Consider the following 27,909-nt stretch of genomic DNA (forward strand, 5'->3'; position numbering starts at 1 on the left):
GACCAAGCACAGCCAAAATAAATTAATAAATAAAATCATTTTTTTAAGTGACTGAAGAGGTATAGACTGTGTAAGCCCCGTGCAAAGCTAACCAGGGCTACCCTTTGTTGTCAGTCCATTGCTGTTAATGTAAAAACAATGATATGTAATAAAAAGAGTATTAACCATGTCTGAGGTTCTGTTTGGGTTCTAGCTGTGCTCTGACAGACAGTAAGGAAAGCTTGGGCTTCCTTACTTCTCTTGGCTTTGGACTATCCTTTGAGTTCTCTTACTTCATAAAGCAGGACTTAGAGATCTAGAATTCAGTGATCAACTAAGGATTCACTCTTGACTAAATTTGCCTGTCAGTTTGATTAGGAAAAACAAGGAGATGAAGGCAGATGTTTGCCATCAGAATCACTCCCTGAGGCTCTACAAGGAAAATAGTCCCAGCTTACAGCACTTAAGCAGACACAAAAAATATGCATGTAGGCATTTCCTTTTCTTCACCTGGCAACTCTTGCAATTCTTCACACCTCGGCCCTGACATTTCCACACCCTCCACTTCACCCCTGCATCTGCTTAGTTCCCCTGAAGTCCTTCCACGGTACCAAACGTGTACCCCTCATGGTCATCTTTTGTCTCACTGACTTCCAATCTTCTGATGAATACACAGTCTCCACTAGATTGTCAGTTCCTTTATGAAGCTGAATGGGTTTTTGTGCAAAGGAAAATTATTCCTAAAGCAAAATGAAAGGTTCACTCACAGAAACCTCTCGTTTAGGTTGTGTCCAAATTAAGAAATCATTCAAAGATTTCTAAAAGACATAAGATCAAGTTATACATTAAAATGTAACTGGATTGATATCCTAGAAATAAAGAAAAAAAACAGAACTTAGAAATTAAAAACAAAAAAACAAACACAGAGGAAGTTTCTGAGAAGACGGTGGAATAGGAAGCATCAGAAATGTATCTCCCCTCCTAGACAAAAATTGCACTGACCAACTCTGTCTAAGGCAACTTGTTTGGAACTCTGGAGACTATAGAGGGCCTGAAACTTCCAGGGGAAGGCTTGGACTGTAAATTTTAGTCAATACTGGTCAATTTCAGCTCTTAGTATTAGCACCCACCTCTCAGCCCTATGGCAGGCAGCTATGCACATACTCCTGAAGCAGCTTGTACCCAGTTTGCACAGCCGTGGGAGTGAGGATGTCCTCCAAATGTTAGAAGTCTGATATTTGATCACTAATGGCTCCTTTTGTTTTTTGGGTTTTTTTTTTTTTACTGCACCATATGGCATATGGGATCTTAGTTCCTCACCAGAGATTGAACCCAGATGCCCTGCATTGAAAGCATGGAGTCTTAACCATTGGACTGTCAAGGAAGTCCCACTGATGCTGCTTCTACCACAAAAGTGCAGACTAAAAGGAAATATTCCTTGGGTTGCATCTCCTCATACCATTTCAAGTCTCTCCCCATCCTGCCAAAGTGATTTCCAGGTGCTTTAAAGGATCAGTGACTTTTTCCCCCTCATTTATGTCTTTTTTCCCTATTAAGGGCCAGACAGAAGACTGTGCGTGCATGCTCAGTGGCTTCAGTCGTGTCCTACTCTTTGAGACCCCATGGACCATAGTCTGCCAGGTTCTTCTGTCCATGGGATTCTACCGGCAAGAATACTGTAGTGGGTTTCCATGCCTGGAAATTCAAAAGCAACTGCAGATACAGAGAAAATTAGAAAGTTACCACACATGCCCTGGAGAAAGTACAGACTCACAAAAGACCTGAGAAAACCTTAAGTTTGTACCTCAGGCAGATCTTTGGCACAGAGATAGTCTATAACAATAAAGAAAAATAAACAGAAACAAAACAAACAACAAAAAGAAAACATTGTGAAAGGAGGAGAATCAGATTTCCAGAGTTACCACATTATTAGCTTCAATTGGGCAGTTTTCAACAACAACAAAGGAAAAAATCACAAGGCATTCAAAGAACCACAAAATATGACTCATCCAAAGGAAAAATAAAGCAACAGAAACTGTTCCTGACAAATACCTGATAGTGGATTTAGTACAAAAAAAACTCTAAAGAAAGTATCTTAAAGATGATCAAAGGACTAAAAGAAGACATGGGGGAAATCAAGAAAGCAATGTATGAACAAAATGGAAATATCAATAAAGAAATATTGAAAAGAAAACCAAAACGAAATTCTGGAGCTGAAAAGTAAAATAAGTGAAATTTTAAAATTCACTAGAGGAATTCAAAGGTCAATTTGAGCAGGTAGAAGAAAGAACCAGCAAACTTGAAAATAGGACAAAGGAAATTATTAAATCACAGGAAGAAAAAAGAAAAAAAAGACGGAAGAAAAATGGTCATCAAGTGGACCAAAGACATATTATGGCAGTCCAAGATGGAGGAGAGAGAATAGAACATACTAAATATTTAAATAATGGCCAACAACTTCCCAAACGTGATAAAAGACATGAATATGAATGTCAAATAAACTCAACAAAGTCCAAACAGATAAAGAAATCCACACCAAGACACATTTCAATCAAGCTGAAAAGTAAAGACAAAGAGGGACTCTTGAAAGCACCAAAAGAGAAGCAATTCATCATATACAAGGGATCCTCAATAAGATTATAAACAAATTCTCATCAGAAATTTTGGAGATCAGAGGAATTAAGCCGATACATTCAAAGTGCTAAAAGGGAAAAAAACTGTCAACCAAGAACCCTATATCTGCTGGAACTATCCTTCAAAAGTGAGGGAAGGGCATTCCCTGGAGGCCTAGTTGTTAGGACTCAGCTCTTTCACTGCTATGGGCCTGGGTTCAATCCCTGGTGGGAGAACTAAGATCCCTCAAGCCGGGCAGCGTGGCCAACAACAACAAAAGTGTGGGGAAAATTAAGACATGACCAAATGCAGAAGGAGCTCACAGCCGCTAGCCCTGTCCTGCAAGAAACGGTTACAACAGTCCTGTAGACTGAAGTGAAAAGACAATATCTCAAAGCCACATGAGTAAGAAAGATCTCAGTAATATAAAGAGACAGCCAATTACAAAAGCTACTATTGCTGTAGCAATGATACATAACTCTACTTTTTTTCTACATGATTTAGAAGACGAATCCTTTTCTTAATTATTAATCTAAAACTAGTATTATTGTAACTTTGGCTTATAACTCCACATTGTTTTCTACATAAAAGATATTTAAAATTTCTAATTTATATTTTGGGACACAATTGTATAAAGATGTAATACTGTGACATCAGCAACTGAAAGGGGTGGAGATGGAGCTGTTGTGTATGTTATTGAAATTGAGCAAGTATGAAGTACAATTAGAGTGCTATAACCTTAGGTTGTTAAATATAATCCCCATGGAATCCACAAAGAAAATAGCTCAGTAAAACACACAAAGGAAATGAAAAAGGAATTGAAATATTTCGCTACAAAAAAGTATACACTAGGTATAAAATAAGATGTAATGCAAGAAATGAGGGACAAAAAATTATAAGGCATATAAAAAACAAATAACAAAATGTCAGAAGTCTCAAACTCTCCAATCAAAGAGATTGCCCAAATGGTTTAAAAAAACATGATACAACTATGTACTGTCTCCAAGAGACTCACTTTAATTCAAAAACACAAAATAGGTTGAAGGTGAAAGGACAGAAAAGGATATTTCATGCAAATAGTAACCAAACGATTGCAGAGGTGGCTATACTAACAGCAGATAAGCTATACTTTTAAGTCAAAAATCTTTACAAGAGTCAAAGAAGGACATTATATATTAACAAAAGTTCTAAGCAGAAAGATTATGTAATAGAGAGTTCCCTGTTAGTCTAGAGGTTGGGATTCTATGTTTTCACTCCCACGACCTGGATTCATACCCTGAGTAGAGAACTGAGATCCCACAGATGTGCACGTTAAGTCACTTCAGTTCAGTTCAGTCGCTCAGTCGTGTCCGACTCCTTGCGACCCCATGAATTGCAGCACGCCAGGCCTCCCTGTCCATCACCAACTCCGGAGTTCACTCAAACTCACATCCATTGAGTCAGTGATGCCATCCAGCCATCTCATCCTCTGTCGTCCCCTTCTCCTCCTGCCCCCAATCCCTCCCAGCATCAGAGTCTTTTGTCAACTCTTTGCATAAGGTGGCCAAAGTACTGGAGTTTCAGCTTTAGCATCATTCCTTCCAAAGAATACCCAGAACTGATCTCCTTTGGAATGGACTGATTGGATCTCCTTGCAGTCCAAGGGACTTTCAAGAGTCTTCTCCAACACCACAGTGCAAAAGCATCAGTTCTTTGGCGCTCAGCTTTCTTCACAGTCCAACTCTCACATCCATACATGACCACTGGAAAAACCATAGTCTTGACTAGACGGACCTTAGTTGGCAAAGTAATGTCTCTACTTTTGAATATGCCATCTAGATTGGTCATAACTTTCCTTCCAAGGAGGAAGCATCTTTTAATTTCATGGCTGCAATCACCATCTGCAGTGATTTTGGAGCCCAAAAAAATAAAGTCTAACACTTTTTCCACTGTTTCCCCATCTATTTGCCATGAAGTGATGGGACCAGATGCCATGATCTTCGTTTTCTGAATGTTGAGCTTTAAGCCAACTTTTTCACTCTCCTCTTTCACTTTCGTCAAGAGGCTTTTTAGTTCCTCTTCACTTCCTGCCATAAGGGTGGTGTCATCTGCATATCTGAGGTTATTGATATTTCTCCCAGCAATCTTGATTCCAGCTTGTGCTTCTTCCAGCGCAGAGTTTCTCGTGATGTACTCTGCGTATAAGTTAAATAAGCAGGGTGACAATATACAGCCTTGATGTACTCCTTTTCCTATTTGGAACCAGTCTGTTGTTCCATGTCCAGTTCTAACTGTTGCTTCCTGAACTGCATATAGGTTTCTCAAGAGGCAGGTCAGGTGGTCTGGGATTCCCATCTCTTTCAGAATTTTCCATAGTTTATTGTGATCCACACAGTCAAAGGCTTTGGCACAGTCAATAAAGCAGAAATCGATGTTTTTCTGGAACTCTCTTGCTTTTTCCATGATCCAGCGGATGTTGGCAATTTGGTCTCTGGCTACTCTGCCTTTTCTAAAACCAGCTTGAACATCTGGGAGTTCACAATTCACGTATTGCTGAACCCTGCCTTGGAGAATTTTGAGCATTACTTTACTAGCATGTGAGATGAGTGCAACTCTGCGGTAGTTTGAGCATTCTTTGGCACTGCCTTTCTTTTGGATTGGAATGAAAACTGACCTTTTCCAGTCCTGTGGCCACTGCTGAGCTTTCCAAATTTGCTGGCATATTGAGTGCAGCACTTTCACAGCATCATCTTTCAGGATTTGAAATAGCTCAACTGGAATTCCATCACCTCCACTAGCTTTGTTCGTAGTGATTTCTTCTAAGGCCCACTTGACTTCACATTCCAGGATGTCTGGCTCTAGGTCAGTGATCACACCATCGTGATTATCTGGGTCATGAAGGTCTTTTTTGTACAGTTCTGTGTATTCTTGCCACCTCTTCTTAATATCTTCTGCTTCTGTTAGGTCCACACCATTTCTGTCCTTTATCGAGCCCATCTTTGCATGAAAGGTTCCCTTGCTATCTCTAATTTTCTTGACGAAATCCCTAGTCTTTCCCATTCTGTTGTTTTCCTCAATTTCTTTGCATTGATCGCTGAGGAAGGCTTTCTTATCTCTTCTTCCTATTCTTTGGAACTGTGCATTCAGATGCTTATATCTTTCCTTTTCTCCTTTGCTTTTTGCTTCTCTTCTTTTCACAGCTATTTGTAAGGCCTCCCCAGACAGCCATTTTGCTTTCTTGCATTTCTTCTCCATGGGGATGGTCTTGATCCCTGTCTCCTGTACAATGTCACGAACCTCCGTCCATAGTTCATCAGGCACTCTATCAGATCTAGTCCCTTAAATCTATTTCTCACTTCCACTGTATAATCATAAGGGATTTGATTTAGGTCATACCTGAATGGTCTAGTGGTTTTCCCTACTTTCTTCAATTTAAGTCTGAATTTGGCAATAAGGAGTTCGTGATTTGAGCCACAGTCAGCTCCCGGTCTTGTTTTTGCTGACTGTATAGAGCTTCTCCATCTTTGGCTGCAAAGAATATAATCAATCTAATTTCGGTGTTGACCATCTGGTGATGTCCATGTGTAGAGTCTTCTCTTGTGTTGTTGGAAGAGGGTGTTTGCTATGAGCAGTGTGTTCTCTTGGCAAAACTCTATTAGCCTTTGCCCTGCTTCATTCTGTATTCCAAGGCCAAATTTGCCTGTTACTCCAGGTTTTTCTTGACTCCCTACTTTTGCATTCCAGTCCCCTATAATGAAAAGGACTTCTTTTTTGGATGTTAGCTCTAAAAGGTCTTGTAGGTCTTCATAGAACCGTTCAACTTCAGCTTCTTCAGCATTACTGGTTGGGGCATAGACTTGGATTACTGTGATATTGAATGGTTTGCCTTGGAAATGAACAGAGATCATTCTGTTGTTTTTGAGATTGCATCCAAGTACTGCATTTTGGACTCTTTTGTTGACCATGATGGCTACTCCATTTCCTCTAAGGGATTCCTGCCCGCAGTAGTAGATAAAATGATCATTTGAGTTAAATTCACCCATTCCAGTCCATTTTAGTTTGCTGATTCCTAGAATGTCGACGTTCAGTCTTACCATCTCCTGTTTGACCACTTCCAATTTGCCTTGATTCATGGACCTAACATTCCAGGTTCCTATGCAATATTGCTCTTTACAGCATTGGACCTTGCTTCTATCACCAGTCACATCCACAACTGGGTATTGTTTTTGCTTTGGCTCCATCCCTTCATTCTTTCTGGAGTTATTTCTCCACTGATCTCCAGTAGCATATTGGGCCCCTATTGACCTGGGGAGTCCCTCTTTCAGTATCCTATCATTTTGCCTTTTCATACTGTTCATGGGGTTCTCAAGGCAAGAATACTGAAGTGGTTTGCCATTCCCTTCTCCAGTGGACCACATTCTGTCAGACCTCTCCACATGACCCGCCCGTCTTGGGTGGCCCCACAAGACATAGCTTAGTTTCACTGAGTTAGACAAGGCTGTGGTCCTAATGTGATTAGATTGACTACTTTTCTGTGATTATGGTTTCAGTGTGTCTGCCCTCTGATGCCCTCTCACAACACCTACCGTCTTACCTGGTCATATCCAACTCTTGGTGACCATGTGCAAGAAGTGCCTTCTAGACTTTCTCATTCCCCTTCCCAGTGTCTGTAAAATTATAGTTGATGGGTGTGGGGGGCAGGATGAAAAGAATCTGGAGATGTAGGGCAACAACTAACTGGGAAGGGCTTGAAGATATAAGCTGGAATTTTAATTTGAAATCAGTGGTTTCCAAACTCAGATATACAGGCTGGTATCAATCTGCAAAGGAATGAAAAATAGTGTGTATAATAATAGTGTATGTTGGTAATTTAGTTCATTCGGTTTTTAAATTCTAAGGTGATTTCTTTCTTCTGTTTTGTTAAGAACATATTCTTTCTTCTGTAAAATGATGGCACTAATAGGTGATAGATTGTTTTTAATGTTTCTACTTTAAAAAATAAATATCAGTGCCCTTAATTTTTTAAATGATACTAGGCTACAATTACAGGGAAGCTTTTAGGTAAGGAGCTCATAAGATAAGATTTGTTTCCTAGACTTCAACTAAAATGTCAGCCTTTTGAATTATAAACTTTCGTATCCACAACTCTACCAAAAAAAAGAAGGAGACCAGTATTAGTTGACAAGACTGTTAAAAAAAAATGTGTGTGTGTGTACCGTAGTAGGAATAACAAAGTGCAATTAAAAAAAAATCCTAGGTCAAATGTGATTTTCTTCTCTGTGATTATTTAGAAGGCTATTTATAATACATTTTAAAAGAGGTGATTAACATTCAGCTATTTCATCAACAATGTGTGTGTGTGTTAGTTGCTCAGCCACGTCCAACTCCTTGTGACCCCACGGACTGTAGCCAGCCAGGCTCCTCTGTACATGGAATTTTCCAGGCAAGACTGCTGGAGTGGATTGTCATTTCCTTCTCCAGGGGATCTTCCTACCCAGAGATTGAACCTGAATCTCGTGCATTGGCAGGCAAATTCTTTACTGTCTGAGCCACCAGGGAATCCTTGTAAATAAACCAGATAATTGTAACTTATTCTAAGAATTACACAGGAAACATGATTTGACCATTATTCTCAGTTAGTCATTCAAAAAACACCCATTGAGTCAGAAACTTGGGGGATGAAGAAGTATGCAGAGGTGAAAAATACATAGAACCTGTCTTCAAAAATCTCAAAGTCTGGTGAATAAAATACTCAAAAAATTTTTGTGAAACACTATTTACGTGTCATAATAAAGGATTTTACTATGTGAGAGGGAGAGAGTCCTAATACTGAGATTCTAGGAGCTATTTTAATTAGTTTCTTAGCTACATTCTACAAATTCTAGCATACCATAGATGACATGAATATTCATTGGAAGGACTAATGCTAAAGCTGAAGCTCCAGTACTTGGACCCCCTGATGTGAAGAGCCACCTCACTGAAAAGAGCCTGACGCTGGGAAAGACTGAAGGCGGGAGGAGAAGGGGGCAATAGAGGATGAGATGGTTGGATATCACCACCGACTCCGTGGACATGCGTCTGAGAAAACTCCGGGAAATAGTGAAGGATGAGGAAGCCTGGCATGCTGCAGTCCGTGGAATCGTAAAGAATTGGATATGACTTAGCAGCTGAACAAAAACATGAATAACAAGCAAGTCCAAAACTCCAGTTTGGTCATAAAGTATTCCAGATAAGCAAAACCTCTTAAATAGGCTTGGGACTCCCCACCAGCCGGATCAAAACTTTTTCGGGACTGTGATATATCCTAAGACTTGACAAGACACCAGACCTGTGTCATGGTCTGAAAGCTCTCCCTACCTATTCCACTCCCTCCCCATTTATCCTTCCTAACACAGCAAGGATACCTGAGGATAAATCCCTTGCACGTCTAATCAAAAACAACCAAACTCATAGAAAAAGATATCAGATTTGTGTTTGCCAGAGGCAGCGAGTGGGGAGTGTGGGAACTCTGTGAAGGTGGTCAAAAGGCACAGGCTTCCAATTTTAAGATAAATAAGTGCTGGGAATATAACGTAAACATGATGACTACTGTTAACAATGCTCTATGATATATCTGAAAGTTGCTAATAGAGTAGATCCTAAAAGTTCTCACCACAAAGAAAATAATTTTTGTAACTAAAGAGGTGACGGATCTCAACTTATTTTGGTACTCATTTCACAATGTATACATATGTCCAGGCACTCTACTGTACATATTAAACTTACACAATGTGTATGTCAATCATGTGTCAATAAAACTGAAAGGAAAAATCTCTTACATGTCTAAACATCTGCTCTTTGGAGGACTCAAACCAACACAAGGAGTGTTCTGTTTATCTATCATTGCCTTTAAAGCTGCCCTAAATAATCACTTAAAACAATTATTTTATTAAATCTCATGATTTTGTGGGTCAGGAATGCAGGCAAGGGTCCACAGGGTAATTCTTCTGTTTCATTGGCAAATACCCTGGTTTGGAGGGTCCAAGACCTGCCACTTTGGTGGCTGGAAATCTGGGCTCAGCTGGAAAAGTCGACCATACGACCCATGCATGGCCTTTCCAGCATGGAGATCTTGCTGGTCAGCCTTCACACATGTGGCTTAAGGCTCCAAAAGAAAGTGTTCCCACAAACAAAGAGAAGCTGTGGAGCCTTTTAGACACTTAGCCTCACCTCTGCCATACCCCCTGGTCAAAGTAGTCACAGGTCACCCACAGTGAAGAGGCAGCATACACCCCACTTTAACACAAGAAGTGCCAAAGAATTTGCAGTCATGTCCTAAAACTGCCACATGGGGTCAGCCTTCCTCTTATGAAACCCTCTGTTATTTAAACCAGAGGAGATTAACTGAAAGTATGTGAAAGAAAGAAAGTGAAGTCGCTCAGTCATGTTTGGGACCCCATGGACTGTAGCCCACCAGGCTCCTCCGTCCATGGGATTCTCCAGGCAAGAATACTGGAGTGGGTTGCCATTTCCTCCTTCAGAGGATCTTCCCAACCCAGGGATCAAACCCAGGTTTCCTGCATTGCGGGCAGACCCTTTAACCTCTGAGCCACTAGGGAAGCCCAACTGAAAGTATACTTGCTACAATAAAAATGTTGTATGGATTAGCAAAATTAAACTCTAGCTTGCACCCTCATTTGCCATCACAGCCTAGATGTCAGTACCCAAACAAACAAAACGGGAACGAACAAAATGGGAATACAGAGTTACTGCTTACGGTTCCGGTGGAGACTTGTAGACCATGACCCTGGTGACCCCAGCTGTTTCTCTGAGGGTAAATGTTTCACCATCTGCACATACTGAAGGCTGTCAGGCAACATGACCCCTGCCCACTTATTTACTGACCATTCTAAGTGTGGAAAACAGTTACTCCCATTATGGACAAGCACTGAGAGGATGGTGAACTCCACTTTGGCTTGACTCCAGCTAGGGGACAGCTGTGAGCTACTGTTGCAACTTGAATTGGTGAGAAAGAAACAAGGCATTATGTTTCTCAAAGGATGGTGGGATAAACTTTAAGAATAACTCAGTCTTTCATCCCTGATTTCTTTTGCTGAGGCATTTTCCTGAGGATTATACTTTAGGACCAAGAACCAATAATTCTCCCTGGTTATAAATCCACATAATGGTGGACTTGCTGTCTTAGATTTGAATAATAATGATTATCGTTTGCTTTATGTGCATGTTTTTGGGCTAAACATTAACGTGCAAGAAGCCTTGAGGACTGCCTCAGCATCACAGCAAAAACATATTTGACAGGCTTCTTTTTCTTGCCTCTCATGTTAGCAAATTCACCCAACTCTGAATAAAAACAAGCAACTATGTAGAAAAGTTTGGGACCTTAAATAACAAATTGGAATTCTATTCAAATGTAGCACCTAGTTATATTTTTTCGGTTATCTATATCTAGATCACATTTAGGAAAGAATCCACCTCCAAGTAAGTAGATTACAACCTCTTTAGGAATCATTCTCAGACCCAGAGGGATGGTATGGGGAGGGAGGAGGGAGGAGGGTTCAGGATGGGGAACACATGTATACCTGTGGCGGATTCATTTTGATATTTGGCAAAACTAATACAATTTGTAAAGTTTAAAAATAAAATAAAATTTAAAAATAAATAAATAAAATAAAGCAGTTAAAAATTAAAAAAAAAAAAAAACATGATTAATCTAATACACTCTAAACCTCCTCAACCATGATATAAAAAGTGCAGTTCTTGACAGAAAAGTCTATGTCTAAACTCTTCTGAATTAGAAACCTAAGGATTAGCACCATCATAGGCACATGGAAGTTGTCTGATAAATTTATTTTTGAATGATTGAATGAATACAGTATCTGAATTAATCACTAAACATTTTCACTTTATACATTTTCTAAAAGATGATGATATAAATCAAGAATGATAGGTAAGGTAGAGGCTAAGTTAAATTTGAAATAGCTTAATGGTTTATATTCAGTTTATTAAGGATTATACTTAGAAGATGTTAATTATAACTTACTTAGGGAAGATTTCCTTTGAACTTCATTTCTTATATGTTCATATCAGATATTTAGGGTTTTTTTTTTTTTTTTTTTTTTGCCAAACCCTAATATTCTGGTTATATCAATAAGCATCACATCACCAACAAAGACTAAAGGACATCATCTTAATTCCTTTCAGGCAGGGAACTTAGCTGCTTTGTTAGCGCCTAAAAGAGCATGTGAGTAGGGCACCTGTTTATTATTTGTGAAAAGAAGGAATTAATTAATGTATAAATTAGTGGCCTGGAAAAGCATTGACTAGAAATTGACTTTTTACTGAATGATTTCTCCATGTCCTGTGTTCACTTGAATAATAATTGCCAACATGTAAATACTTAGAAGGGTTTCTGTGGTGGCTAAGTGGTAAAGAATCCACCTGCAAGGGTTCGATCCCTGGGTTGGGAAGATCCCCTGGAGGAGGGCATGGCAGCCCACTCCAGTATTCTTGCTGGAGAATCCCATGGACAGAGGAGCGTGGCGGGCTACAGTCCATAGTGTAGCAGAGTTAGACACGACTGAAGAGACTTAGCATGCATGCTTTGTTCCAAGCATTGACAGTTGAATGTGTTCTTTGGATTAGCAAATGTTCTCTGATGCCTAGCAAATAAGCATCAAACGTAGGATCTTCAAACTACTATAACCATTTTCTATCACGTAATTCTGGGGCTTGGCTAGGTAGCGCTGCTAGTGTTGTTTACAGTGCACGCATGCTCAGTCGCTCAGTCGTGTCCAACTCTTTGTGATTCTGTGGATGGTAGACTGCCAGGCTCCTCTGTCCACGGAACTTTCCAGGCAATACTGGAGTTGGCATTTCCTTCAAATGGGCTGCCATTTCCTTCTCCGGGGGATCTTCTCGACCTGGGGATTGAACCCTCATCTCCTGCATCTCCTGCATTGGCGACGCAGGAAGGTTCGACTACTCAGCCGCCTGGGAAGCCCAATCTTGTGTAGGGTCTTTCATAAATCTTCAGCCAGGTGGTGGGCTGGGCCAGAATGTCCAAGATGGCTTCCTTCACGTGTCTAGCACCTTAGCAGGGGGACTGGATAGCTGGGACCTCTCTCCCCACAAATGGCCTCTTTTGTACACAATGACTGAATCCCCAGACCTACCATTTCCAAGGGGTTAGAATCAGAGGCATCACTTCTTCTGAGTGCTACTGGTTAAAGCATACACCGGTCCAGGCAGCCCGATTCAAAGTAAAGGAAAATAAGCTCCACTTCTCAACGGACAAAGAATTTGTAACCATCTTCAACCCACTCTACATACTTACACTCTAATCATTGTAGCAGGAGAAGGCAATGGCACCCCAGTCCAGTACTCTTACCTGGAAAATCCCATGGATGGAGGAGCCTGGTGGGCTACAGTCCATGGGGTCGCTGAGGGTCGGACACAACTGAGCGACTTCACTTTCACTTTTCACTCTTACGCATTGGAGAAGGAAATGGCAACCCACTCCAGTGTTCTTGCCTTGAGAATCCCAGGGACAGGGGAGCCTGGTGGGCTGCCGTCTATGGGGTCACACAGAGTCGGACACGACTGAAGCGACTTAGCAGCAGCAGCAGCAGCATTATAGCAACCCTGATTGCCTCCATTTCATAAAAGAGGAAGCTCTCACAGCCAGTAATGACACTTGGATTTGAAGCAATGTTTGTGTGTTTCCAGTCCTTTTTCTTTTGTTGCATCTCCAAGAAGGTGGGGGCTTCCCAAGTGGCTCAGTGGTAAAGAACCCACTGCCAACGCAGGAGCCACAAGAGACACAGGTTCGATCTCTGGGTCAGGAGGATCCCCTGGAGAAGGAAATGGCAATCCACTCCAGTATTCTTGCCAGGATAAGCCCAGAGACAGAGGAGCCTGGTGGGCTACAGTCCATGGGATCGCAAAGAGTCAGATATGAAGGAGCACACCTGCTTTTATTTTCATTTCCAAAAAGATTATATTAACAATATACATAACAAAAAAGGCAATGGCACCCCACTCCAGTACTCTTGCCTGGAAAATCCCATGGACAGAGGAGCCTGGTAGGCTGCAGTCCATGGGGTCGCTAAGAGTCGGACACGACTGAGCAACTTCACTTTGACTTTTTTCACTTTCATACATTGGAGAAGGAAATGCAACCCACTCCAGTATTCTTGCCTAGAGAACCCCAGGGATGGGGGAGCCTGGTGGGCTGCTGTCTATGTGGTCGCACAGAGTTGGACACGACTGAAGTGACTTAGCAGCAGCAACAACAACAAAAAAAAAATTAGAGTATATCTAATTCTGTGTCTGGACTTCGTCACTTGCTTCATTCTTGTCCCTGAAAACCATGGTATTTACGGAATCATCAAGCAGAACCTCATATTGCTTTTTTGGCTCCAAAGTCTCCCCTTCAATTCTTATCATCATTGTTGTCAACAAAAATACACTCGTTCTTGCTTTGGCCTGGAGCTCCTTTTCTTTCACAACGCAGGCAATGGTTCAGCAAACAGCCCATCGCCAGGCCTTGGCTTCTCCCACTGCTCTTCTGCTCCCCTGAGTTTACCACACAGATTTCAGCTCCAGGCTAATTTGCCCTAAAACACAATCACATTCTCTGCTGACACGTCCTTCAAGAATACAAAATAGTTTCATATTAGCCTAACAACCATAATTCTTCCCTAACCCAAAGACCTAAAGATAGACGATGCGTTCTTCCAGTAATTTTATCTTTCATATTTAGCTCCTTTCTTACTTTCGTATTCCAGAGTTTATTTTTATATTTTGCCTAAGGTAGGGAGCTAATTATTTTTTTTCACATAGTGAAACAAATTTCTCTACAAAACATTTCAGTTCAGTCGCTCAGTCGTGTCCGACTCTTTGCCACCCCATGAACTGCAGCACACCAGGCCTCCCTGTCCATCACCAACTTCTAGAGCTTACTCAAACTCATATCCATTGAGTCGGTGATGCCATCCAACCATCTCATCCTCTGCCATCCCCTTCTCCTCCTGCTTTCAATCTTTCCCAGCATCAGAGTCTTTTCCAAGGAGTCAGTACTTCGCATCAGGTGGCCAAAGTATTGGAGCTTCAGCTTCAGCATCAGTCCTTCCAACGAATATTCAGGACTGATTTCCTTTAGGATTGACTGGTTTGATCTCTTTGCAATCAAAAGGACTCTCAAGTGTCTTCTCCAGCACCACAGTGCAAAAGCATCAATTCTTTGGCACTCAGCTTTCTTTATGATCTGACTCTGATATCCACACATGACTACTGGAAAAACCATAGCTTTGACTAGATGGACCTTTGTTGTTTGCAAAGTAATGTCTCTGCTTTTTAATATGCTGTCTAGGTTGGTCACAGCTTTTCTTCCAAGGAGCAAGTCTCTTTTAATTTCATAGCTGCAGTCACCATCTGCAGTGATTTTGGAGCCCCCAAAATAAACTTTGTCATTGTTTCCATTGTTTCCCTATCTATTTGCCATGAAGTGATGGGACCAGATGCCGTGATCTTTGTTTTCTGAATGTTGAGCTTTAAGCCAACTTTTTCACTCTCCTCTTTCACTGTCATCAAGAGGCTTTTTAGTTCCTCTTCACTTTCTGCCATAAGGGTGGTGTCATCTGCATATCTGAGGTTATTGATATTTCTCCCGGCAGTCTTGATTCCAGCTTGTGCTTCTTCCAGCCCAGTGTTTCTCATGATGTACTCTGCATATAAGTTAAATAAGCAGGGTGACAATATACAGCCTTGACGTACTCCTTTCCCAATTTGGAGCCAGTCCATTGTTCTCTGTCTGGTCCTAACTGTTGCTAACAAAATATTTCTAACAAAATATTTAAATAACCAAGACTCCCATGTGCCTCTTTCTGGATTCTATTCTGCTTCATGGTGCATTTGTGTGTTCCTATACTAGTACCACAGTGTTTACCTGGGATGGCTGGATAACATGTCTGAATATCTAGTAGTATAAGTTTGTTGAGTAGAGTTGACTTGTTGCATCTTGCCACCAAAGCCTAAGATATTTATTATCTAGCCTTTTATGGAAAAAGTTTTGCTGACCCATGGTCTTGGACTTGCATTCTTCTACATAAATTGCAGAATTATTCTGGCAGTGTTCCCAGTTCCAAGTTCTTGATGGCAAGCCTCAGAAACTGGTTCTGTCTCGCTAAATGCAAAATGAATTTGTTGGAGAGGATATCGGAGAGTTCACAGAAATTCTCCCAAAGGAGGTTATAGAAAAAGACTCCAAAAATGAGTGAGAAGCACAGCAGGCCTGGCAACAGCATGACAGAGAAGGCTACAATGGAGGAGACACTCGCTCAGATGCCACCACCGGGAAAAGCCTTCTGAGCGCCTCCTGCACTACTGTGCCGCTCACATGAGATTCAGAGTTCTGAGAAGGAGAATTTTATGTCTGAGCTAGAATCACATATGTGCTAGCTTCCAAAAAGCAATAAGGAGTACCTTTCCTCTTTCATAGAGTCCTGCCTTCTCCCAGGAGTCACTTGATGGTTCACTGAAAATGTGAGAGCAGCAGGATCTCTCCAAAGGGGCTATGACTTGCTTGGAACTGCATTGCATTTGGGGGAAATTGTCATCTCTAAATACTGTATTCTCATTCACGAAGATAATTCATTTCACTATTATTTCAGCTCTTTCTTATGCTCTTTGATGGAGTATTTAAGGGCTCATTGGTAAAGAATCCACCTGCCATTCATTGCAGCAGAGACAAGTTCAGTCCTTAGGTCAGGAAGGTCCCCTGGAGAAGGAAACGGCAAACACTCCAGTATGCGTGCCTGGAGAATTCCATGGACAAAGGAGCCTGGTGGGCTACAGTCCATGGGGTCGCAAAAAGTCAGACATGACAGAGCGACTATGACTCACTCTCTGAGAGGAAAGCTACTGATTTTGGTATATTGATCTTATAATCAGCAAATACTGAACTTACTTATTTCTTCTAAGAGTCTGTTGATTTTCTTCTACAGAAACAATCATGACACTTAAAAATGACAATTTGGGAACTTCCTGGTGGTCTAGTTGTCAAGACTCTGTGCTTCCACTGCAGGGGGTGCAGGGTTGATCCTGGTGGGGGAACTATGATCCCCTATGCTGTGCAGCATGGCCAAAAAAGAAAATAACAATTTTATATCTTCCCACCCAATCCTTCTATTTCTTAGTGTTTTTTCCTATCTGATAACATTGGCCTGAACTTCCAACATTATGAACATTGTGATAGCATATATTATTGTATTGTTCCTAATTTTAAGGTGAATGCCTTCAAGTTTTTCCATGTAAAAAGATAAATACCTTTCTATCATGTTAAGGGAGTTCCTTCCTATTTCTAGTTGAAATCATAAATAAGTATAAAATGAATCTTATTCTGAACCTGTTGAAATGTATTTCATTCTTTAGTTTGTTAGTATGGGAAATTATATTAATCGATCTTTCACATAGAAATTTCTCCTTGCACTCTTAAGAATTAATCATAATTAGCCACAATGTATGTCATTATTTAATCATTACAAAATTCAGGTAAGCAATACAGATTCTTGCATCTTTGTTCACAAGTGAGGCTACTTTTATCAAGTTTTGAGGTTAGATGTTAAATAGTTTCAGAAAAGGAGTTGGCAATCTCATCTTTCTTGAAGGAGGGAAATAATAAAGCTAAGGTTGCAAAGTAATAAGACTGAGAAGTTTTTAAAGTGGAAATGATTACCAAAATTACTATTTGTTCTTTTAAAAAGTTACTAAAAATAGAAAAATAATCAGTTGCCCACACACTCCAAACTGCCCAAGAGAACTCCATTGTACACTTTTGTTCTCTCACAATTATTAAGAGCAGACCCTTTCATTCTCAAAATGTCACTGTTGGGCAATAAATCATCTATAGGTTGAACCTACAAGTGACATGAGTGTGTTATTTAGTTGCTAAGTTGTGTCTGACTCTCTTGCAACCCCAAGGACTGTAGCTGGCCAGGCTGCTCTGTCCATGGGATGTTCCAGGCAAGAATACTGGAGTGGGTTGCCATTTCCTCCTCCAGGGGATCTTCCCAACCCAGGGATGGAATTCACATCCCCTGCATTGCAGGCAAATTCTTTTCCACTGAGCCAGCAGGGAAGCCAATCTGGGTTTAGGTCACACATTAAGTCTTTAACTTTGGTATTTTCACCTAGCCTGTCTGAGTTTCAGAGAGTTCCATCATTAGAACGGATATCATAGCATTTACCTCCCCAGGTGCTTTGAAGAGTAAATTGTATAAGCAAGTAAAAGTTTAACTTCTAAATAAGAGCTGATTTTAGTACCAACCATTCCCAGCAATCCACAGATTGGAGCAAGGGTTCTGGCACCCAGGTCAATGCAAAAAAATTCCAAAGCCATCCTGACTAGAAGCAGGAAAGTGTGTATGAGGCTATAACACTGTGAATGCCAAAGAATGTTCAAGCTACTGCACGATAGCACTCATCTCACACACTAGCAAAGTAATGCTCAAAATTCTTCAAGCCAGGCTTCAAGAGTACGTGAACTGTGAGCTTCCAGATGTTCAAGCTGGATTTAGAAAGGGCACAGGAACCAGAGATCAAATTGCCAACATCCGTTGGATCATGGAAAAAGCAAGATATTTCCAGAAAAACATCTACTTCTGCTTTATTGATTATGCCAAAGCCTTTGACTGTGTGGATCATAACAAACTGTGAAAAATTCTTAAAGACATGGGAATAACAGAACACCTGACCTGCTTCCTGAGAAATCTGTATGCAGGTCAGGAAGCAACAGTCAGAACTGGACATGGAATAATAGACTGGTTCCAAATTGGGAAAGGAGTATGTCAAGGCTGTATATTGTCACCTGCTTATTTAACTTATATGCATCATGCAAAATGCCAAGCTGGATGAAGCACAAGCTGGAATTAAGATTGCCAGGAAAAATATCAATAACCTCAGATATGCAGATGACACCACCCTTATGGCAGAAAGTGAAGAGGAACTAAAGAGCCTCTAAATGAAAGTAAAAGAGGACAGTAAAAAGTCTGGCTTAAAATTCAACATTCAAAAAATGAAGATCATGGCATCCAGTTCCATCACTTCATGGCAAATAGATGGGGAAACAATGGAAACAGTGACAGACTTTAATTTCTTGGGCTCCAAAATCACTGCAGATGGTGACTGCAGCCATGAAATTAAAAGACACCTGCTCCTTAGAAGAAAAGCTGTTACCAACCTAGCTGCTGCTGCTAAGTCACTTCAGTCGTGTCCTGCCGGTGCCAGCCGGCAAAGTCGATCAGGTCCCGAGAACGTGCATGGCGAGGCTGAGAAAGGAAACTACAGCAAAAGAATTCTACAACAAAGATGGGGTCAAGAGGTTCAGACATGTCTCCAAGAAGGGATGCAGTCTGACCATGACTTTATTCAGCATCTTATATTTATACAGGAGAGTGTGAGAAAGACAAGACAGCATTTTTCTTGGTTGACCTATACATCTTACAAAAAGTCACAAGAAATCTTGAGAGCATGGGAATGGCACCCTGTTATTATTTCTTACACCAGATAACATTTCCCTGTGTGTGAGAAGTTTGTCCAGAACTCCAGGTGTCTGCAGTAAATAATCGTCTAATCTCTGGGGTGGCGGGATAGAGAGCTATGTTTGCAAGCAAACCCTCAAGGACTGAGGCAGCTCCCAGAGCTGTGTCCTTCAGGCAAAGGACCCCGTTCTCATGGGCAGCTCCCTGCATCTCCCCCTTTCTTTTTATATAGGCGCACACTTATGTTCCTTTAACCACAGACCATTTCCATAGATGGAAGCCTTTATCATCCATAGATCATCAGTCAGTTTTTTAATTAAACAAGGTGCAAGAAGCAAAACAGTTTCATTAGTGTATATGGGAATGGACTGACCCTCCCAGTCCACGGGTTGGAGAAGGGGAGGGTCGGGCAAATAAGCCCAGTAAACACTTGAATATTCTTCAGAGTGTGCAGTATTAATCTGATTTAAGATAATTAATAAGGTTATCAGGAAGCTTAAAGGCGATATTGGATCGCCCTGCACAGCAACACGATTCTGTGCCTCTCACATCAATGCCTGGAGTTGTTGCTGAGATGGTAATTCATCATGCTCTTGAATCATCAATCTCCTCATCTGGTTTACGAGAGATTGTCTCCGCCGTGCGTACCAACCTTTCTGGCAGCCAGCGCGGCCCTTCGGCATCCTGTGGGAAAACACAAACATACCCTCGTCCCCAAATTATTACTGGATCTGGTCCATACCATTTTCCCACAAGTGGGTCTTTCCAAGAGACTTTAGGTCTTACTGTTTGCACATCAAAGTTCCAAAATTGCTGTGCTGCTGAATGGCCACATATATCCAATTGTAAAAAATTTAGAACAAATAAAGCATGGTTTAGAGGGTTGGAGGGGGTATTGAGATACAATTCCCCCTTCTTTAGTTTTTGCAATTGATGTTTGAGAGTTTGATGCGCCTGTTCAATGATTCCTTGACCTTGAGGATTATAAGGGATACCCGTTTTATGTGAGATAGACAATTGCGTACAAAATAGTTGAAAATTTTTTCCAGTGTATCCTGGACCATTGTCTGTTTTTATGGTTTTAGGGGTTCCCATAACAGCAAAACATTTAATGCAATGAGCTATGCAATGTTTGCTAGCCTCTCTGGATTGTAGAGAGGCATGTAAAAAGCCGGAGAAGGTGTCAATAGTAACATGAACAAATTTTTGTTTACCAAATTCAGGAATATGGGTAACATCCATTTGCCATATGTCGTTTGGCAACAATCCTCGGGGATTAACTCCATAATGGGGGATGCTAAAAAATTGAGGACATGTTTGACATTGCTTAACAATCTGTCTGGCAGCTTCTCGAGTAATGCCAAATTGAAGTCTTAAGCTATTGCTGTTTTGATGGTGTAAGCTGTGAGAAGTTTTTGCCATTTGTTCCAATGAAGGAAATATCATACATGTAGCTTCGTCAGCTAAAAGCATTGCCTCGTGCTAAAAGTCCAGGAAGTCCAGAGTGAGCACAAATATGACCAAAATAGCATTTATTAACTCTGGAGCAAATTAAATGTTGTATATCACGAAAAAGAGTTTGAATAGTAGAATTCAGGGTACCAATAAATGGAACAGTCTCAATAGTGTTTAAGGCTCTTATGATATACTGACTGTCAGAATATAAATTAAATGGAGCAGAGATTTGTAATAGAGCCTGAAATACGGCAAATAGTTCTACTTCTTGAGCAGACTTATAATTAGTACGCCAGGCGGCAGTATTGTCCTGTATAATCAGACTAGCTATTCCATTAGAAGAGCCATCAGTAAATACAGTTAGGGCGTCGGCAAGGGGCTGAGAAACAACAATTTTGGGGAAGAGAAATTGGTGATAGTGAGCAAATTGCAAAATTTTATCCCTTATCCCGCTTTTGTTGCTGATACAGTACTTCTTTGACTGTCTTTCCTTGTAATGCCGCGGCCAAAGTTATGCCTTGAACGTACAAAGGGCCGATATCGGCACAAATCCGTACATAATTGGATAAGCCTCCCTTTTTTCTGTAAGGTCTCAGGGCAGCTTGACAAGCCGAATTGGCATTCTCATAAGCAAGCTGTTTAGCCAACACCATTCCTGCCTGCTCATCCCCTATCATTTTACTAACTGCCTCAAGCAGGCGGGCAACAAAATCGATATGGTTCATCTGGCCCCTGGCGAATTTTAGGTAAATCTTCAGTCTTTTTATCAGAATTTGGAAGTTTTTTCCATGCTCGTAGAGCCGCAGCACTAATCTGAGGGTAGGCTCCAGGCAAATAATTAAGTTGATTATTAGTGTCTCGATAATCTCCCTCTCCCACCATCATTTCATAAGTGGTGTTCAGTCCCTGTCGCCGATATCGGCTGTGATCCCACACTGCTCAGCAAACTCAGATTTCCATAGTAAATAATCTCCTCCAGATAAGCAAGCCCAAGCAACCTTTTTCCAATCATTAGGTGGCAGATTTTGGTTTCCTAAAGCCTCTATAATAGCCTGAGTAAACGGCGCAGTTGGGCCGTATTGTGCACAAGCCATTTTAAACTCTTTTAGTTGCTTAAAGGGCAGCGGTTCATAATACCTCTGTGTTGAGCATTTTCAAATACTGGATAGATTCCTGAAAACCCAGGAATACGTTCTCCTTCTTCATTAGCTCGCTTAATCGCTTGTTGAAGAGGAGATAATAATATCTCACTTCTAATTATTATGTTTTCACCGGGCAAAGAAGCAGGGATGGATATAAGCTCTCGCGGTTCTACGAAAGGCGGAGGTGGATCGAGCCCAGCAAGAACCAAGGGAGGATATGCTAGAGGCACAGGCTGGCTGGAGTGGGAGTCTCCCTGTGCATCATTTTTTACTGCTATAACAATTTTCTGAATTAAATTCTCCAGCTGTTCTTCGGAAAGCCCTGAATGCTTTAATTCCCCTTTTCCTATAGGGGGTTGCATGCTAACCATCATCTCCCAAGGCATATCCTCTCTATGGTACTGAGGCGCTTGCTCATTTAACTCTTCCTGTTCATCAGAGCTTAACACATCATCATTCCCTCCAGCCTTACAAGCTGTTCCCTCAGGCACAGCATAAAGTGGCTCAGGCGGAGGGGCAGAAGGCTCTGCAACTTCGGGTTCTCTGGAATCCCTGAGGGCCATTTGAATCTTATGTCCTTCATGTTCAGGATCCAGACAGTCTCTTATCAGAGTCCACAAAGAGAAAGCATCCACAGGGACACGATTGGTACCGTGTAAGGAATAATATGTCTGCAATTGTTTTCCTACTTTCTTCCAAGTTTTCAGACTTACTGTTCCTTCCTCTGGAAACCAAGGACAAACTTCTTCTACAAAAAGTAAAAACTTCTCTAGCTGTAACTTATTTACATGAATTCCCCTACCGTTTAACATAGTTTTCAACATATGTACAAATAACTGGTGGCTATTGCCTTGTCCCATGATTTATTACTCTCGACAATAACACTCCCTGCCCTTTACTTTAATTAATTAGGAATTCCTCTTTACTTACCTCAATCTTGGCAGGCAGCGGCTGTCGTCGCGCTCCGATTCCCGAGTCCCTGTTCGGGCGCCACCTGCCCGTGCCAGCCGGCAAAATCAATCAGGTCCCGAGAACGTGCACAGCGCAGCTGAGAAAGGAAACTACAGCAAAAGAATTCTACAACAAAGATGGGGTCGAGAGGTTCAGACACGTCTCCACGAAGGGACGCAGTCTGACCACGACTTTATTCAGCATCTTATATTTATACAGGAGAGCGTGAGAAAGACAAGACAGTTAGCATTTTTCTTGGTTGACCTATACATCTTACAAAAAGTCGCAAGAAATCTTGAGAGCATGGGAATGGCACTCTGTTATTATTTCTTACACCAGATAACATTTCCCTGTGTGTGAGAAGTTTGTCCAGAACTCCAGGTGTCTGCAGTAAATAATCACCTAATCTCTGGGGTGGCGGGACAGAGAGCTATGTTTGCAAGCAAACCCTCAAGGACTGAGGCAGCTCCCAGAGCTGTGTCCTTCAGGCAAAGACCCCGTTCTCACGGGCAGCTCCCCACAGTGTCCAACTCTGTGCGACCCCATAGATGGCAGCCCACCAGGCTCCCCCGTCCCTGGGATTCTCCAGGCAAGAACACCAACTTAGACAGCATATTAAAAAGCAGAGACATTATTTTGCCAACAAAGGTCCATCTAGTCAAAGCTATGGTGTTTCCAGTAGTCACGTATGGATGTGAGAGTTGGGCTATAAAGAAAGCTGAGAGCTGAGAAATTGATGCTTTTGAACTGTGATGTTGAAGAAGACTCTTGAGAGTCCCTTTGATTGCAAGCAGATCCAACCAGTCAATCCTAAAGGAAATCAGTCCTGCATATTCATTGGAAGGACTGATGCTGAAGCTGAAGCTCCAATACTTTGGCCACCTGATGTGAAGAACTGAGTCCTTGGAAAAGACCCTGATGTTGTGAAAGACTGAAGGCAGGAGAAGGGGACGACAGAGGATGAGATGGTTGGATGGCATCACCGACTCAATGAACATAAGTTTGAGTAAACTCTGGGAGTTGGTGATGGACAGGGAGGCCTGGTGTGCTGCAGTCCATGAGGTCGCAAAGAGTTGGACACAACTGACTGAACTGAACTGATAACACTATGAAATAATAGACAAAATACATATTGGTGTCCATCCCCAGTTCATGCCACAGAGCTCCTAAAACCCTTGTGATCTGCTAAATAAGGGCATCAGTAACTTTTTTTTTTCTAATATTTGATATCTGACCCTTGACAATAATTTCTAAACCCTTTGTAATTTCCTGAGTGATACAAACTTTTGTTATCATGAGGCAACTCTGGGTGGGCTCCTGGATGAGGCCTGGTCACCAGAAAAACCAAAGCATGATTATAAACTTAGAATTTTCTGACCCATCCCCAAACATACCCCATTCTCTTGAGGAAGGAGAAGGAAATGAGTCACAGATCAATCATACCTATGTGATGAAGCCTCCATTAAAATCTCCAAAGGAAGGGGTTTGGAGAGCTTTCGGGTTGGTGAACACATCCATGTCAGTGTACCCTAGCTCCATGGAGATAGTAACTCCTGAACCTAGGGCCCTTCCAGTCTTCTTGACCCACGTATTCCTTTCATCTCTTTTTCTGTCTGTTCATCTGCATCCTTTATCACGTCTTTTAATAAACTGGTAAACATACCTGTTTTCCCTGCGCTCCATGAGCCATTCTAGCAGATGATTGACTCTAAGGAAGAAGGTCTTAGGAACCCCTGGTTTGTAGTCACATTGGACGGAAGCTGTGGGTAACTTCAGACTTATTACTTAGGCTTGGTATCTGAAGTGAGTGTGTGAAGGCTGGGGCAGGGGGAGAATCTCCTCTGGATCTGATGCTATCTCCAGGTAGATCATGTCGAATTGAGTTAAATTATAGGCCAGCTGTTAGAGATGCAGGTTCAGTCCCTGGGTCAGGAAGATTCCCTAGAGGAGGGCATGGCAACCCACTCCAGTGTTCTTGCCTGGAGAATCCCACGGACAGAGGAGCCTGGTGGGCTACAGTCCAATGGGTTGCAAAGAATTACACACAACTAAAGCGATGGACTGTGAAGAAAGCTGAGTGCTGATGCTTTTGAACTATGGTTTTGGAGAAGACTCTTGAGAGTCCCTTGGACTGCAAGGAGATCCAACCAGCCCATCCTAAAGGAGATCAGTCCTTGGCGTTCATTGGAAGAACTGACGCTGAAGCTGAAATTCCAATACTTTGGCCACCTCTTGTAAAGAGTTAACTCATTGGAAAAGACCCTGATGCTGGGAGGGATTGGGGGCAGGAAGAAAAGGGGATGACAGAGGATGAGATGGCTGGATGGCATCACTAATTCAATGTGCATGAGTTTGGGTAAACTCCGGGAGTTGGTGATAGACAGGGAGGCCTGGCGTGCTGCGATTCATGGAGTCACAGAGTCGGACACGACTGAGCAACTGAACTGAACTGAACTGAAAGTGATGCACACTTCTTCTTCTAATAGGCCATCCACCTGGTGTTGCTTCTTATGGGGGGAAGGCCCCTACACATCTGGCGTCAGAAGTGCTGTGAGTGTGGTAGTACAAGGAAGAACAAAGAAAAACACGTGAGAAAGACCAGGTATTTTTCCTACACAACCACCAGTGCCCAGTGCCCCACCTCCTCCCACCCCCACTACCTACTAGGTCACTGAGGATATTCCAGGTTTGATCTACGACCCTTGAGAGCAGGCTTCCTGCAAAGCTCTATTCTAAAAAGTCAGGGAAGCCCACATCCAAAGATGTCACCTTCAGCAATTCTTTGTCCCCATCCCCTGTCCCAATAACCATCTCCTTCATCCATCAGAGTCTGGGTTCTTCCTTGTACTCAGCAACCTCCCCTCCACCAGTAATATGTGTCAACATATAAATGTTGACAATGCATAATCTTATCTGGTTTTGTGTTTTTCTTTTTTTTCAATGCACTAGAAAGTGAAGTGCAAATATTTTTCGCATCTTTGGCGAAGCAAGTCCTCCCTTCCCGGGAGCAAAGAAGAACGTGTTTTTCAAGTTATGGATTGAATGAGCTTAAAGTGTATGGTGAAGGAGCACGAGGGAGGAAGTTCCTCCCAGACTTGGAGACTACATAGTGGTGGGAGGTAAGGAGTCCATAGGTCCAGAAGCAGCAGAAGCCAGGCTCTATTCCAAGTCATTACCCTGAGAAGTAGCAAGGGTCCAAACAGGAGGTACGTGGTTTACCCAGGGAAGCTGGGGCCCAGGCACTGGGTTTCAGAGCTTTGCCAAATATTCCAGTACCCTCAGTGTGTCAGGGAAACTGCCAGAAGCTGCCAGCCCAGACAGGATTGTGCAGACACAGAAAATGGGAAGACCAGCAGTAACCAGGGTGGGAGAGATGACTCATCAGCCAGGGAGTATGGTCCAGGTGGCAATGGAGGCTGTCAGATTGACTTATACACCTTCCTACTGGCCCAGTGAGCTTCCTGCGGCTCCGCAGTAAGAAGTGACCTGTCAATTCCCCAGTTTGATCCTTGGGTCGGGAAGATCCCCTGGAGAATGAAATGGCAACCCCCTCCAGTATTCTTGTCTGGAAAACCCCATGGACCAAGGAGCCTTGGCAGGCTCAGTCCATGGGGCTGCAAGAGTCAGACACAACTTAAAAACTAAACAGCAACCAGTGCAAAGGAGTGGCAACTTGGAATCAAAACTAGGTTGATCCAGGGATCACAAAGAAATGTAATATTTCTTACACACCTGAGCTTTTGATCTTAGATTTGGACCTGTTACAATACAGTAGATTCCTACTCAGGGTATAAATCCAGGAGCTGAAGGACTAACCCCAGGAAGAAAAGCCTCTGTTGACCATTCTGTGATCACCCTTCCAGACTCATTTTTGCTGTGCTCCAGGCATACCTCGGACCCCACACTGCTCACCATCCTCAGCCCTGCCAGCCCTCCAGGGCAAGGCCCCTATGTCTCCTCTCCCATTTTGTCTTGAGGTCTTTTATCTCAGGAAAGAGGCACATGTAGGATGGAGGAGTTTCTCTTCCTCGATTACTTTCCAAATGTTCTCTGAGAGACCGTCTATCCCCTGGTGATTCTCGAGTCTGTATCGCCAGGCTTGTCCTGACTATAGAATAACAGCTCGTGGGTGTGACACCCCCTTGGTACCCTACCTAGAATTCAAGCTCCAGATGCTAAAACTAGAACATATTAACTTGTGCCACCCTGCCCTTAGATACCCCTATGTCAGTAATTAGAACCACCAACCAGTTGACTTAATTAGAAACCCAAAGTCATCAACTTTTTTTAAATGTTCTTTATTCACCACCTCCTCCAGTCCCATGACTTCTGACTTCATTTAGGACTTCACCATTTCCTGTCTGGATCATCACAATAGCCTCCTGATCCATCAAACTCCAGTATACTTCCCACAAAGCCAGATTGATCTTCCCAAAACACAAAGTGATTATCACTCCCCTTTTTAGCATCCTTCAGTGATACCTCACTCTTCTGCTTTTCTGTGTCACATAAACTGTGGCCCTTGGCTGAATCCAGCCTGCAGCCTCTTTTTGTGTGGCCTTCAAGATAAAAATGGATTTTATATTTTTTAAGTGTTTAACCAAAAAAAGATGAACACTCAGCAATTGTCATATGTGGCTGACAAAGCCTAAAGTTTTCAGATCTAGCCTTTACAGGAAACATTTGCAACCCCACTTAAGTTTAAAGGACTCCACTCTGGCCCTTTCCCCAACCATGCCCCTCCCCGCTCAGGGCAAGAAATCCCGAGCTATAGCTTGGATAGGGCTTTCTCACCCAGAGCCTGTGTCCTCCTCCTTCGAGAAAATACCCCTGGGATTCCCAGCCCGAACAGCCTGAGCCCACCGCTAGGGCTCACTCATGTCTCAGAGGAGGCCAAAGGCAGCTGTTTGCAAGGAGACAGGACAGACCCTGGACATGCAAGCTGAGTTGTTCACAAATGTGTGTGAGGAGGTTTGAATAACAGGAGCAGGGATGGGAAAAGAAGGGACCAGCCAGGACGCTGTACTTGTGCTTTTGGCCTGGGCCCCACAAGTGTATCTTCCCTGTTGCTCAGATGGTAAAGAATCTACCTGTGATTCAGGAGACCTGGGTTCAATCCCTGGGTCAGGAAGATCCCCTGGAGAGGGGAACGGCAACCCACTCCAGTATTCTTGCTTGGGAAATCCCATGGACAGAGGAGCCTGGTGGGCTACCGTTCATGGGGTCATGAAGAGTCAGACATGACTGAGCGA

The 27,909-nt window shown here is 42.3% G+C and overlaps 1 protein-coding gene and 1 pseudogene across 1 annotated transcript; both read right to left on the reverse strand.

Moving 5' to 3' along the window:
* Positions 1 to 20,986: 20,986 nt before the first annotated feature.
* Positions 20,987 to 21,658, reverse strand: LOC147357290 (endogenous retrovirus group K member 10 Gag polyprotein-like; annotated as a pseudogene).
* LOC147357291 (uncharacterized) lies at positions 21,644 to 23,155 on the reverse strand. Its single transcript, XM_086338279.1, has one exon. The coding sequence runs from the start codon at positions 22,564 to 22,566 to the stop codon at positions 21,670 to 21,672; it is 897 nt and encodes a 298-aa protein (XP_086194405.1). The 5' UTR covers positions 22,567 to 23,155; the 3' UTR covers positions 21,644 to 21,669.
* Between the last annotated feature and the right edge of the window lie 4,754 nt (positions 23,156 to 27,909).

The sequence above is a fragment of the Bos grunniens genome, chromosome 15, assembly GCF_055505025.1.
Source record: "Bos grunniens cultivar Pamir isolate PY7600 chromosome 15, Bosgru_T2T1.0, whole genome shotgun sequence".
Lineage (NCBI taxonomy): Eukaryota > Metazoa > Chordata > Mammalia > Artiodactyla > Bovidae > Bos > Bos grunniens.